Source organism: Melanotaenia boesemani, chromosome 5 (assembly GCF_017639745.1).
Source record: "Melanotaenia boesemani isolate fMelBoe1 chromosome 5, fMelBoe1.pri, whole genome shotgun sequence".
Classification (NCBI taxonomy): Eukaryota; Metazoa; Chordata; class Actinopteri; order Atheriniformes; family Melanotaeniidae; genus Melanotaenia; species Melanotaenia boesemani.
Window position 1 is genome coordinate 5,434,951 of NC_055686.1, and position 11,645 is coordinate 5,446,595.

General features: G+C 44.9%; 1 protein-coding gene across 1 annotated transcript; it reads left to right on the forward strand.

Moving 5' to 3' along the window:
* The first annotated feature begins 1,304 nt into the window (after positions 1 to 1,304).
* Positions 1,305 to 11,461, forward strand: LOC121640539 (butyrophilin-like protein 1). The gene is made up of 3 exons (XM_041986363.1): positions 1,305 to 1,437; positions 1,519 to 1,669; positions 10,807 to 11,461. Exons 2-3 carry the CDS (start codon positions 1,633 to 1,635, stop codon positions 11,199 to 11,201), a joined length of 432 nt encoding a protein of 143 aa, XP_041842297.1. The 5' UTR covers positions 1,305 to 1,437; positions 1,519 to 1,632; the 3' UTR covers positions 11,202 to 11,461.
* The last annotated feature ends 184 nt before the right edge of the window (positions 11,462 to 11,645 follow it).

Below are 11,645 nucleotides of genomic sequence, written 5' to 3' on the forward strand. Positions count from 1 at the left end.
CATTTGACACTGTTGATCATGACAGCTTGCTAACCAGATTGCGCGATCAAATAGGAATGTCAGGCCCCGTTTTATCATGGTTCACTTCGTATTTGTCAGGTAGGAGTTTTTGTGTATCAGCTAACCAGATCCTGTCTGACTCAGCTGATTTGCGGTGTGGAGTACCTCAGGGTTCTGTGTTAGGTCCTTTATTGTTTTTATTGTATGTTCTTCCACTGGGAAAGATAATCAAGGACTTTGATGATGTTTCTTACTACATTTATGCTGATGACATTCAGCTGTACTGTTCTTTTAAGACTTCTGAGATCCATAAATTGGACTCACTAATGAGCTGCCTAAAGCAAATTAAACAATGGTTGGGTGCTAATTCACTGCAGTTAAACTCAGACAAAACTGAGGTGCTGGTGATCGCCCCTGATGATGCCAGCCCATGTATTAAACAGTACCTGGGTGTTTTGAATGAGTCATCTAAATCCCACCTTAGAAACCTCGGTGTCATCTTTGACAAAGATATGTCCTTAGAACACCACTCTAAGCAGCTAACTAGGAACTGTTTCCATCAGCTAAGGAATATCTCTAAACTGAGAACTGTTGTTTCAAATAAGGACCTTGAATTGGTAATTCATGCATTTGTATCGTCTCGTTTGGACTACTGCAACAGCCTATTTACTTGTCTAAATAAAAAGGAATTGTCCCGTCTGCAGCACGTCCAAAATTCTGCAGCCAGGCTTCTGACTCGCACGAACAGATGGGCACATATTACGCCAATTTTAAAGTCTCTTCACTGGCTTCCAGTCTCCGTTCGTTTTGCTTTTAAAGTCATGGTGCTGACTTTTAGACCCCTACATGGCCAGGCTCCTTCCTATATTAGAGACTTATTTTGTCCCTACACTCCCTCTCGGAAGTTGAGGTCTTCGGACCAAAATCTTCTAATGATCCCTCGTACTCATTATAAGTCCCGGGGTGACCGCTCCTTCCAGGCCTTTGCGCCGAGGCTATGGAATGACCTCCCGCCGTCCCTGCATTCCCTCAACTCTATAGATGTTTTTAAGAGTAAACTTAAAACTCACCTGTTTTCTCAGGCTTTTAATAATTGACGTGCGAGGGCTGTGTTATGCTTATTATGTCTTTCAGATCTTAATGTATTTTGCTTTTTATTTTAACGTATTTTATTTGTATTTTGTTACTTGTTGTGTTTAATTTATTTGTATTGATGTAAAGCACCTTGTGATGTTCATTGTCTGTGAAAGGTGCTATAGAAATAAACTTTACTTACTTACTTACTTACTTACTGTAATCATCAGGTAACGACACCATAAACCAGGGCCACACATCGCTATGTAACCAGTTTAAGATGGAGGAGACAAACTGGTTTACCTGCACTGTACTGAACTGGAGGAGGGGCCTGTTCACACAGGAAGAATAACACAGGTGGAGGTGAGTTCCAGCAACACTGAGGCAAACTGGATGAACAGGAATGAAACTTTGAGGAAGATGAACGTCCTCCTCTTTCCTCAGAAGTCGTCCTGAAGCTGATTGTGTGATAAGAAGCTTCTCTGGAGGTGAAGTGAAGTGTTGTCAGAGCTGCTGATGTCCTGAAGGACTTAAAGTCTCTCTTAGTCTGACAGGAAGATGAAGATGTTGCTGGTGATGGTCCTCCTCCTGCATGGTAAGATCATCTTCCTCTCATCATCCTCACTTCCTTCATCTTCCTCTCTGATGGTGAAAACGTCACATTTCTTCTTCTCGTGTGTGTGTGTGTGTGAAGCAGAAAGCAGCTTTGTGTTGGAGTGTGTGAATGTTTCAGAGAGAAACTGTGGAGAGCTGCCGCTGTTTCCCAGATTCCTCCTTTTAGCTGAGGGAAAGTTTAGCAGTGAGGACGTTTGCTGGAATTTACTTTGGAAAAATCCAGGAATTTCTTCTGGCTGGAATCTGATCTGCAGAGAATCCAGCTGATCCACAACGTAACTACAGATTCTACTAAATGATCGTTGTCAGTCTTTCCCATCATTTCTCAGAGTTGTTGGTCTGCTGCTGCTTCATGAAATATTCCAGATGAGAGGAACCAGTCTTGGTGTGTTAGAGCCAAACAGTCAGAATAAACAGAGAATCCAAAGCAAGGAAAGAGTCCACGTATCAGAACAGGTTAGAAATATGAACCAACATGCAGAGGAAATAAATGACATGCTGTACAGATTGTTGAGGAGAGTTCAGGTGTTCACAGGATGAAGTAGGATGAAGTTTCTCATAAGAAAAAGAAGGAAACTTTGAGAATTTCAGAGCTAGAACTCAGAATTAAATCCTTAGAGGACGCTTATCATGTCTCCCCAGAAGAACACACACTAAAGGCTATAAGGAAAGCTAAAGTTGAACTTAATGAAATAATAGATAAAAAGACGCAATTCTTGGTACAAAGACTTCGCTTGGAGAACTTTGAGCATGGCAACAAATCTGGAAGGTTCCTGGCTAATCAGTTAAAAACAAACAAGGAGAAAACAACCATCTCCTCTGTCAGAGATCCAGAAGGAAACATCAGCCACGGCCCTGACAAGACAAATAACACTTTCAAAGAATTCTATAAAACATTATATACATCACAACTAACTACAACAGATGACAATATTGATAAATTTCTTAGTAACATCAATCTTCCACAATTAAAACATGAAGATAAAATGGTCCTGGATTCCCCCCTTTCAACTCCATGAAGCTCTCCAGCATATGCCCAACAATAAAGCTCCATGTCCAGATGTTTACCCAGCAGAATTCTACAAAGAATTCTCGACAATGCTGGCACCCACTTTCTACAATATGATATTAGAAATAAAGGAAAAACAAAAAATACCTTCAAATATGAACCTAGCTAATATTACTCTATTAAAACCAGGTAAAGACCCGACACTTCCTTCCAGTTACCATCCAATTTCATTAATAAATGTAGATCTCAAAATAATTAGCAAAGCTTTGGCCAGAAGAATAGAAAAAATAACCCCTCTAATAATACATCCTGACCAAACAGGCTTTATTAAAGGTATACATTCCTCTACTAACATGCGTAGATTAATTAACATCATAGATTATTCTACTCTACATAACCTGGAATCCACAGTCATTTCTTTAGACGCAGAAAAAGCATTTGACCGAGTAAACTGGAAATTTTTATTTGTAACGTTAAACAAATTTGGGTTTGGGTCATCTTTCATAGATTGGATAAAAATATTATATAACAACCCAAATGCATGTGTGAAGACCAATGATCAAACTTCTCCAAGCTTCTGTTTGCAGAGAGGCACCAGACAGGGCTGCCCGCTTTCTCCATCACTCTTTGCTATTTTTATTGAACCCCTAGCTGCTGCCATAAGACAAAATAAATAGATTAAAGGAATCCATGCCAAAAATATAGAACACAAGATAAGTCTTTATGCTGATGACGTATTACTTTTCCTCCAGAACTCACCTACCTCTCTCCCCCAGACAATCACACTTATTAACACATTCTCATCAATATCTGACTACTCTATTAACTGGTCTAAGACTATTATTATGCCCATCAGCTGTGACCTACAAAACATACCCAATACTACAATACAGTCTGGAAACATTAGATATCTAGGCATAAACATTTCCCCCAGGTTATCAGAACTAACAAAGCTAAATTATGTCCAGCTACTTAAAGCAATAGAGGATGATCTCTCACGGTGGAGGTGCTTACCCATATCACTCATGGGGAGGGTTGCCACAGTTAAAATGATGGTTCTATCTAAAGTAAACTACCTGTTTTTAATGATACCCACTAAACCATCCTCCAGCTGGTTTAAGTCACTGGACTGACATATATCAAAATTTTTATGGAAAAATAAGCCATCACGTATCAGTCTAAAAACTTTACAACAGACTAAAGATAGAGGCGGATTGGAGCTACCCAACTTTAATCATGTTTTCTTAGCTAACAAGCTGCAGTATATCTTCAAATGGCTTAAACCTAGCAGTCTGGATGAAACATGGTTAGATGTAGAGCAAGCATTATGTGAGGATGTGTTTATCTCTGACCTGCCATTCATCAGCTCAACCATCAAAACACATAAGTGTTTTAAAAGCATCAATATCAGTTCCTTTTTAGTGACTTGGTGGGATTTTCTAAAAATAACCAAATCCTCACTTTTTCCATGTAAGTTTACACCCCCCTGGAACAACCCTGACATCCTGCAAAACATAAAGCTTATCAATTTTACTCAATGGAAAAATAAAGGAATAAAACAGAACATATAATAGAAAATGGAAACTTCTTGTCTTTTAATATTCTCACTTCACAATATGGAATCAGTAGCAAAACATTTTTAGAATATCACCAGCTTAAATCTATTATATGTAAAAAATATACCATTAATCAATTAAACTTACAGCTACCTATTAGGGTGGCAGAATTCATGAATTTCAATGTCCCAAAGCTATTATCAAAAACATATAGACTATTATCTAAACTAGAAGACTCAATCTGTCTTCCAACTTCAAAATGGGAAGGTGACTTATCCAGTAACTTTAATAAAGATAAATGGTCCCAAATATGTTTAAACACCTTTAAAATGACTAAGAATTCAAATATGCAACTAATACAATTCAAAATTCTGCATAGAACTCATTATACAGGACAAAGGATGTTCAGGATGGGTCTGTCACAATCAAAGATCTGCACATACTGCAATGAAAACACACCAGACAACTACCTCCATGCCTTGTGGTCCTGCACACCTGTCCGCAGGTTCTGGCTTCAGGTATGTGTGGACATGTCAACATGGTTTAAATGTAATATTCCTACAATCCCAGCACTATGTCTACTAGGTGACTTGGGTGACATTAATATGGCAATTAACTCTGCACACATGATTCGCACAGCATTATGCATTGCAAAGAAAATCATCCTTGTGAACTGGAAAAACAAAAATAATCTGTGTATTCAGCAGTTTAGGAATCTCTTAGTTGACCACATCAGTAGTGAGACAATGTCTGCCTCCTCAAAGAACTATTTAGCTGAATCTCATTCCTTCTGGTCCCCTGTGCTTAGTTCCATCACTTAGTGTAGGTGGAGGACTGTGACCTCGGTGCTATGGGGGTTTGAGAAATGGCCGGGAGTGACTGGTGGTTGCGGGTTCTTTGTGGTTGCCCGTGGTGCGGGACCGGGCTGCTCTGCGGTGGGGGTGGCTCTGGGTCTGGCCCCGTCGGGGGCTGTGGGGGCCAGCGGTTGGAGTCGCCTCGTGGCGGTGGGTAAGGCCACTGGTGGTGCCTGGGTTGATGGGTGTCGGTCCTGGGCCGGGCGGCCGAGCTATTCCGGGGCGGGCTGGGCGGGGGTTCTGGGCTCTGGTGCCCGGGGGTGGTCCTCCTCCCTCCAGGGTGGTGGGCTCCCTATGCGCCGGGGGTCTGGGCCTGCCCGGATGTGCTGCCGTGGTGTGGGTTGGTGCATGCCCTGGTGTCTGGTTGACGCTCTGGGACCCAGGGTATGGCCCGGGGGCAGGGGGGTGCAGGGGTTTGAAGGAGGGCTGAGTGGGATTTGGGGGATTATAGGGGGAGGTGCTGAGGTGTGAGACAGGGATACCTGTATGTTGTGTGTGTGTGTGTGTGTGTGTGTGTGTGTGTATGTACTTTGGATGATGTTTGTGTGGATGTGGGGGTATGTTTGTGTGCATGTGTATGCATGTGTTAGGATGAGTGGGGGTGTGTCTGGGGAGTGAGAGTGGGAGGGTTGGATGCTGTGTGTGTGGGTGGGGCTGAGAGGGCATATATGAGTTAGGATGAGCGGGAGTGTGCAAGGAAACAGGTGTGTGCATGTGTTTATGTGTGGTTGGGGCGGGGTTAAGTGCACTTGTGTTGGGGGGGCCTGGGGGTGGTGGGCCGTGGGTCTGCCGCTGTCCCCATCCTCTCATTCCCGGTTAGGGGTGTGGGAGGGTGGGTACTTTCTAGGGTTGGTGGCGGCTCACTGGCTGTGGTCCCTGAGTGGCCCTGTCGTGGGGGGCGGCCTCTCCTGGCCTGACTTGCCCTGGGGGGCCTCCTGGGGAGCGGGGGTGCCTAATGCCACTAAAGGCTCATCATCCAGAGGGAAGTTTGCTTCCCCCTGGACGTACATCCCCAGACCCCTCCTACTTCCCGCTCTCTCTGTCTCACACACACACACGCTCACGTAGGGAGTTGAGAGGCGTGGAGCCATGCGTGGTGGAACGGAGGAGACCATTCAGTGGTGTCCTTGGATGCACCCCGTGGCGACTCGCCTCTCAGTTTTAATTGCACCAAGACACCAAAACACAAGAAACACAACACACAAACAACACCTGGGGGGCATGGCATGCGGTGCATGTCGGGCGGGGCCACTTAGGTGGCCCGGCTCCCTGCTCATTGCGGTCATTGCCCCTCAATTTTAATTGCACACAACACACACTACCTAAACAGTCAGGAGCGGGGAGGGAGAGGATATTGGGGACCTCTCACATCCCTGTTCCCCCTGTGTGTGACCGTGGGCGGGCGGGGGGAGGTGGTTGCCCTGGGGTGGCTGCGCTGGTGGGCTGCTGGCTCTGTGGGTGTTGGGTCAAGGGGGGGTGCTTGAGGCTCGCTGTCCTCTGGTTCCCCTGGGGTGTCCCCCACGGGGCATGGTTGGTGGGTTGTGTGTGGGCGTGACTGTGTGGTGGTGAGTGATAGTGGGTGCGGCGTGGGGTAGGGTGTGAGTGTGGGGTTATATAGGGTGCAGGTGGGGAGTGGGGGGAGGGGGCCGACAGCACCCTGGTTCCCGGGGTGTGCTGCTGGAACATTGGGGTGTGTGCTGGCCTGCGCCGGGTGGCTGTCTGGGGGGGCCTGGTCCTCCTAGGCATGTTGCGGGCCCTCTGCCTTTGGGGGGTGGGGCGGCTGCCTCTGGGCTCCTGGGGCCCTGGGCCCTTCGCTTGGACTGCCCTGGGTTGCCGTCAGACATTGCTTTTCAACTATACTTCATCAGAATTACTTAAAAAAATAAATTCATGAGACAGGCCTGGACAAAAATGATGGTACCACTTTAGAATAGTCCAGTGTTTTCCTCTTAGCCATTCTTCTGTGTTTTAGCTGTGTTTTGAGTCATTGTCCTGTTGCAAGACCTATGACCTGCGACTGAGACCAAGCTTTCTGACACTGGCCAGCACATTTCTCTCTAGAATCCCTTGATTGTCTTGAGATTTCATTGTACCTGCACAGATTCAAGACACCCTGTGCCAGATGCAGCAAAGCAGCCCCAGAACATAACAGAGCCTCCTCCATGTTCCACAGTAGGGACGGTGTTCTTTTCTTCATATGCTTCATTTTTCCGTCTGTAAACATAGAGCTGATGTTCCATTTTTGTCTCATCTGTCCATAGGACATTCTCCCAGAAGCTTTGTGGCTTGTCAACATGTAGTTTGGCTTTTTTTCATGATTTGTTTTCAACCATGGTGTCCTCCTTGGTCGTCTCCCATTAAGTCCACTTTGTCTCAAACAAGGACGGATGGTGCGATCTGACACTGATGCTCCTTGAGCTTGAAGTTCACCTTTAATCTCTTTAGAAGTGTTTCTGGGCTCTTTTGTTACCGTTCGTATTATCCGTCTCTTTGATTTGTCATCAATTTCCCTCCTGTGGCCACGTCCAGGGAGGTTGGCTACAGTCCCATGGATCTTAAATTTCTGAATAATATGTGCAACTGTAGCCACAGGAACATCAAGCTGCTTGGAGATGGTCTTATAGCCTTTACCTTTAACATGCTTGTCTATAATTTTCTTTCTAACCTCCTGAGACAACTCTTTCCTTTGCTTCCTCTGGTCCATGTTGAATGTGGTACACACCATGTCACCAAACAGCACAGTGATTACCTGTAGCCTATATATTGGCCCACTGACTGATTACAAGATTGTAGACACCTGTGATGCTAATTAGTAGACACACCTTGTATTAACATGTCCCTTTGGTCACATTATTTTCAATCTTTTCTAGGGGTACCATCAATTTTGTCCAGGCCTGTTTCATGAGTTTATTTTTTTAAATAATTCTGTTGAAACATGGTTGAAAAGTAATGTCTGACTTTCATTGGTTAAATTTCATAGAATTTTATTTATTATTACTTTTGTCAGATTCAAGTTATTTCTGTGAGTTTTTCTTTCATTAATCAAAGGGTACCAACAATTTTGTCCACGTGTGTATGTCGTTCTGTATAATCTATTCTATTCTATTCTACAGTCATTTAGCAGACGCTTTTATCCAAAGCGACTTACATTTGAGAGTAAGAACAACACAGGCATGAATTCAAACAAGATGGGACGTCATAATTAAGTGATAGTCAGACTGCTTTGAGTCCAGTTGGACCCAGGTGCTGTCATGTAGTGCTAGAGGCAGTGCATATCATTTTTTTTTTTTTTTTTTTTTTTTTTTTTAAGTCATTTTGTTTAAATACAAGATCACGATTTCATCACACAATATCTCGGGCATAAGTGCACACAGCTTCTTCAGTACTTGGTTGAGCCAAAGAGCTGGACAAATCTTTCTAACTCATTTAGTTAAGCTAAGTGTGGAAAAGCTCGTTAAACAACTGAGTCTTTAGCTTGCTCTTAAAAGTAGATAAGGACTCTGCGGAGTTTGATGGAGTTTGGTAGATCGTTCCACCACCGGGGAACAACAGAGGAGAAGAGTCTAGCTACTGATTTTGTGCCACGTTGTGGAGGGAGCACTAGGCGTCTTTCACTGATTAAGGAGTGGAGGTAGACAGGAGCCGTTTGGGTTATTGTTTTGTAAGCCAGAAGCAGAGCTTTGAATTTGATGCATTCTGCAACTGGAAGCCAGTGAAGAGCAATTAGCAGCGGAGTGACATGAGCTCTTTTGGGCTGGTTGAAGACCAGACGTGCTGCTGCGTTCTGTATCATCTACAGAGGTTTAACTGAGCATGCAGGAAGGCCAGCCAGTAAGGAGTTGCAGTATTCAATGCGTGAAATGACCAGAGCCTTTACCAGGAGCTGGGTCGTGTGTTCAGTCAGGTAGGGTCTGATCCTCCTGATGTTGTAGAGAGCAAATTGGCAAGACCGGGAAACCGAGGCAACATGGTCTTTAAAGGTCAGCTGGTTGTCTACCATGACACCAAGATTCCTGGTAAAAGACGTAGGCACAAGTGTGATTGAGTCAAGCTGCACTCTTATCTGTGGCGGTAAAGAAGGATTGGCTGGAAAGACAATAAGCTCAGTCTTGGACAGATTTAGCTGAAGGTGGCTATCCTTCATCCATGCGGAGATATCAGCAAGGCATGCTGATATTCGCATTGAGACGGTTGTGTCGTCAGGTGGGAAAGAAAGGAAAAGCTGAGTGTCATCTGCATAGCAGTGGTAGGTGAAACCATGAGAGCTAATGACTGCACCGAGTGAGGAGGTGTATAGTGAAAAGAGAAGAGGGCCAAGCACTGAGCCCTGATGCACCCCTGTTGTCAGCCCATGTGATCTGGACATTCATCATTCTCTACTGTGTTCTAGATCATAATGCAGAATTCATCCAGCATCATCTCACCAACCATCTACACATGATCACATGGTGAGAACATCTGTCATAAAACCACCAGATGTTGACAGATGAAGATAAACAGCTGATATTGATGAAGAAACTGATAAAACTGATGATCTGGCTAAAAATGCAAAGGTCTCATTTGTGCCCCTCTTCTCCTGGCCAGTACCCCTACCTGACCCCCCTTCAAAGTTTTTCTAGACAGTTTTTTAGCTGTAATCTACATTTGTGTTATTGAATGTATGATTTACAAAGTTTAATTGATTTGCTTTCATGACATAACTTTAATAGCTAGCACTAAACCAGAGTGAGCCTGACCAGCAGGGTTTTGCTGGGGGAAAGATTATTATAGGCCATTTTCCCTCTATAGTTTTGAAAATAGCTTCGAGCATCGAACACCATCTTTAGTGTCCAGTTTGAAATTTTACTATCATGACAACCCGATTCAGACCTGTCAGTCAAACATCCCTTCAAAGTGGACGTGTCCATCAGAAAACATGTCAAAGACAAACATGAGAAGATCTCAGAAGGTTTGTTGATGTTAGCTGGTTCCTCACTCTGTGGCCCAGAGAACTGAAGTCATATGACCAGATATTAGGGGACAACAGGAGGACGGGGAGTGTCTCCATTTTTATTGGACGTTTCACCCTCTGATGGAGCTGCTGACATGGAGCTTTTTCACAGGGTAACAGATGCTTCTTCTTCTTCTTCTTCTGTGGTGGATTCCCAGCAGTCAGTCCTGCTGTGGTGTTGTTTCTGACATCAGCACATGTGGACGATATGATGTCTTCAGGTCCATCATCTGCTGCATTGATTTGTCTCAGCTGAGGACAGACGAGGAATGAGACATGAAAGCTGCTGAGACTGTTCCTCTCTGTCTGTCCTCACAATGTCCTCTCTGTCTGTCTGTCCTCTCAGCGTCCTCTCTGTCTGTCCTCTCGGTGTCCTCTCTGTCTGTCTGTCCTCTCAGTGTCCTCTCTGTCTGTCCCCTCAGTGTCCTCTCTGTCTGTCCTCTTAGCGTCCTTTCTGACTGTCTGTCCTTTCAGTGTCCTCTCTGTCTTTCTGTCCTCTCAGTGTCCTCTCTCAGACAGTAAGACATCAGGAATCTGGTCTGTAGGACACTATCTGGTCCAGTTTCCAGTGTTTCTCTTCCTTCTTCCTGACTTCTGAGCTGCTGCCTGTCGGCCAACTTAACACCATCAACTTCATTAAATGAATCGCTGTAAATGAATGTGAGACAAACCCACAGCTGATCTGTCTTTCTGTTTGTGTCCTCACAGTTTCCCAGCATGCCCTGCCTGGCGTGGTGGAGGTGAATGAGGGGGCGGAGTCGGTCCTTCTTCCCTGTGAGTTGCATGGTATTCCAACTAAAGAAAACTTAAGAGTCGTGTGGACTCGCAGCGATCTCAGTCCCAGATTTGTCCACCAGAGAGGAGAAGAAGGTGATCTGGAAGAACAGAACCAGCGTTACAGAGGACGGACATCAATGAAACCTGATGCTTTAGACTCTTTAGACTTCAGTCTCACTCTGAGAAAACCACATCTGTCTGACAGCAGCAACTACACCTGCTCCATCACTGACGGAGTAAATGTACGGAGAGTAACGGATGTTGAGCTGAAGGTGAAAGGTGAGCAGCAAACACCTGCTGTAGATACAGGTCAGAGGTCAACCTGAAGGGAAGAACAGAGTGAAGGAACAACCTGATGAGTCCTTTATTAGAAGAGTAGAAGAAGAAGAGAACAGAACTTTATGTTCATGCTGCAGAACAGTGAGAAGCAGCTTGTGGGTAGAAGATGTTCCTGATTCTGTTCTGGTTTTGTCCTGAGTGCTCTGTAGAGTTCTCCAGAAGGCAGGACGGAGACCAGGGTGTGTCCAGGGTGTGTCAGGTCCTTAATAATACAGCTGGCTTTCTGCTGGAGTCCACCAGTGTAGATGTCTCTGAGGGGGACATGTGGTCTCAGTCTCCACTCTGGTCCTCTCACCACCTGCTGGAGGTCTTTACTGTCCTCTGCTGAGCTGGTGTGGATCAAAATCAACAGGGACCAGCTTTGATGTGAGAGAGGACGAGTCTTTTAAAAACATCTGGTGGTGACGGGGTGAGAGCGACTGGACAGGAAT